The sequence below is a fragment of the Bison bison genome, unplaced genomic scaffold, assembly GCF_000754665.1.
Source record: "Bison bison bison isolate TAMUID 2011002044 unplaced genomic scaffold, Bison_UMD1.0 scf7180017864284, whole genome shotgun sequence".
Lineage (NCBI taxonomy): Eukaryota > Metazoa > Chordata > Mammalia > Artiodactyla > Bovidae > Bison > Bison bison.
The window spans coordinates 1,910,605-1,912,674 of NW_011494856.1; the positions used below are offsets into that span (position 1 = coordinate 1,910,605).

The window sequence follows — 2,070 nt, forward strand, 5'->3', positions numbered from 1 at the left end:
CAGGAGCGAGCGCAGCGTCCGGCGGATGGTTTACATTCTTGGCATAGCTTCTCCCAACCGCAGGCCTGGGCCCGGGCCTCCTCCTCCTCCTCCTCCATCGTTTCCTCCTATCCTGTCAGCCGCAGCCGGGCTGCCAGCTCCAGCGAGGAGGAAGAGGAGGGCCCGCCGCCGCCGCTGCCCGGGGCGCAGAGTCCGGCCTACCACGGCGGCCACTCCTCAGGCAGTGACGAGGACCAAGACGGTGAGGGTGGCCACTGCCGGGGAGGGAGGACGGGACCCAGGCCTGGAAGCTCCTCTTTGGATAAGGACTGTAGGCCGGACAGTTATGGGTTAAATCCGAGCAGCATGGACTCGGCAGGGGGATCTGGGAGCCCCGATCCCCCAACTCCTCCAAGAGCTCCTAGCGAGGAAGGACCCCAAGGGTGGGGTGCTGGCTCTCCCCCCTGTGTACCAGGCCCCCAGGAAGGACTTCGGCCCTTGTCAGACACTGTGGGGGGAACGTTCCGCGTGGCCAAGGTGAGCTTTCCCGCGTACCTGGCCAGCCCTGCAGGCTCCCGCGGTAGCAGCCGTTATTCCAGCACAGAGACTCTCAAGGATGAGGAGCTGTGGGCTAGCCGGGGTTCTGGGAACTGGGGTGTGTATCGCTCCCCCAGCTTTGGAGCCGGGGAAGGGCTCGTCAGGCCCCAGGTGCGAAGCCGCACCAAGGGACCTTTGGGCACCACGAGGGTATCGAGGGATGGAGGATTGGATCTGGACAAGAGCCGGCAACGGAAGTCCCTGTCGAATCCAGATATTGCCTCGGAGACCCTGACGCTACTCAGTTTTCTGCGTTCAGACCTTTCAGAGCTGAGGATCCGAAAGCCTGGTGGGCGACCTGGAGACCTTGGAAGTGGCCCGGTAGATGGCAGAGATTCACCATCCGCAGATAGCTCGGTGGGGCAACTTGGGCCCATGCCTGCCCCAGCCCCAGCATCATCTGGCACCCGCCCCACACTGAAGGACTTGACGGCCACCCTCCGAAGGGCAAAGTCCTTTACCTGCTCTGAGAAGCCCATGGCCCGCCGCCTGTCCCGCACTGGTGTCCTGAAGCCCAGCTCTTCTGAACTCCTGCTGGCAGGCCCAGGTGCCGAGGAGGATCCACTGCCCCTCGTCGTCCAGGATCAGTATGTTCAAGAGGCCCGTCAGGTTTTTGAGAAGATCCAGCGGATGGGTGCCCAGCAGGATGATGGCAATGATGTCCCCCCTGGGAGTCCTGACTGGGCAGGAGACGTGACCGGAGGGCAGCGGTCTCAAGAAGAACTCTCCGGCCCTGAGTCGAGTCTGACAGATGAGGGCATTGGAGCGGACCCTGAGCCTTCTGTTTCAGCATTTTGCAGCCTGGGTCCCACAGGTGTTTGGCGACCCCTCTCCTCATCCTCAGCCCAGACCAACCACCATGGCCCTGGGGCTGAAGAGAGTCTGGGAGGGTGGGCCCTGGTGTCCCCTGATACCCCTCCCACACCTGGTGCCCTCCGCCGCAGACGCAAAATCCCACCTTCAGGCCCTGGTGGGACTGAACTGAGCAATGGGGAGGCAGGTGAGGCCTACCGGTCTCTGAGTGACCCAATTCCACAGCGCCACCGGGCCGCCGCCTCTGAGGAGCCCTCTGGGTTCTCTGTGGATAGCAACCTCCTGGGTTCACTGAGCCCCAAGACAGGGCTTCCGACAGCCCCAGCTATGGATGAGGGCTTGACCAGTGGCCACAGTGACTGGTCTGTAGGCAGTGAAGAGAGCAAGGGATACCCCGAGGTTATTCAGAGCATTGTTCAGGGCCCGGGTGCCTTAGGGTGTGTGGTGGATGACAGGGTTGCTGGCAAAGCCCCCAAGAAGAAATCTCTGAGTGACCCCAGCCGCCGTGGGGAACTGGCTGGGCCTGGATTCGAGGGCCCTGGAGGGGAGCCCATCAGAGAGGTCGAGCCCATGTTGCCTCCATCCAGCAGCGAGCCCATCCTGGCTGAGCGGCGGGCAGAACCAGAAGAGCCCAGTCCTGCCAGGGGCCGGGCACAGTCTGAGAGGGCCCTACCTGAGGCC

General features: G+C 63.4%; 1 protein-coding gene across 1 annotated transcript in view; it reads left to right on the forward strand.

Annotated features, from left to right (window-relative positions):
* ARHGEF17 (Rho guanine nucleotide exchange factor (GEF) 17) overlaps positions 1 to 2,070 on the forward strand; it is a 78,174-nt gene that overhangs the window by 2,185 nt on the left and 73,919 nt on the right. Inside the window, exon 2 of the mRNA XM_010849527.1 lies at positions 4 to 2,067. Coding sequence (XP_010847829.1) covers positions 4 to 2,067 — 2,064 coding nt within the window. The remainder of the gene's footprint in view (positions 1 to 3; positions 2,068 to 2,070) is intronic.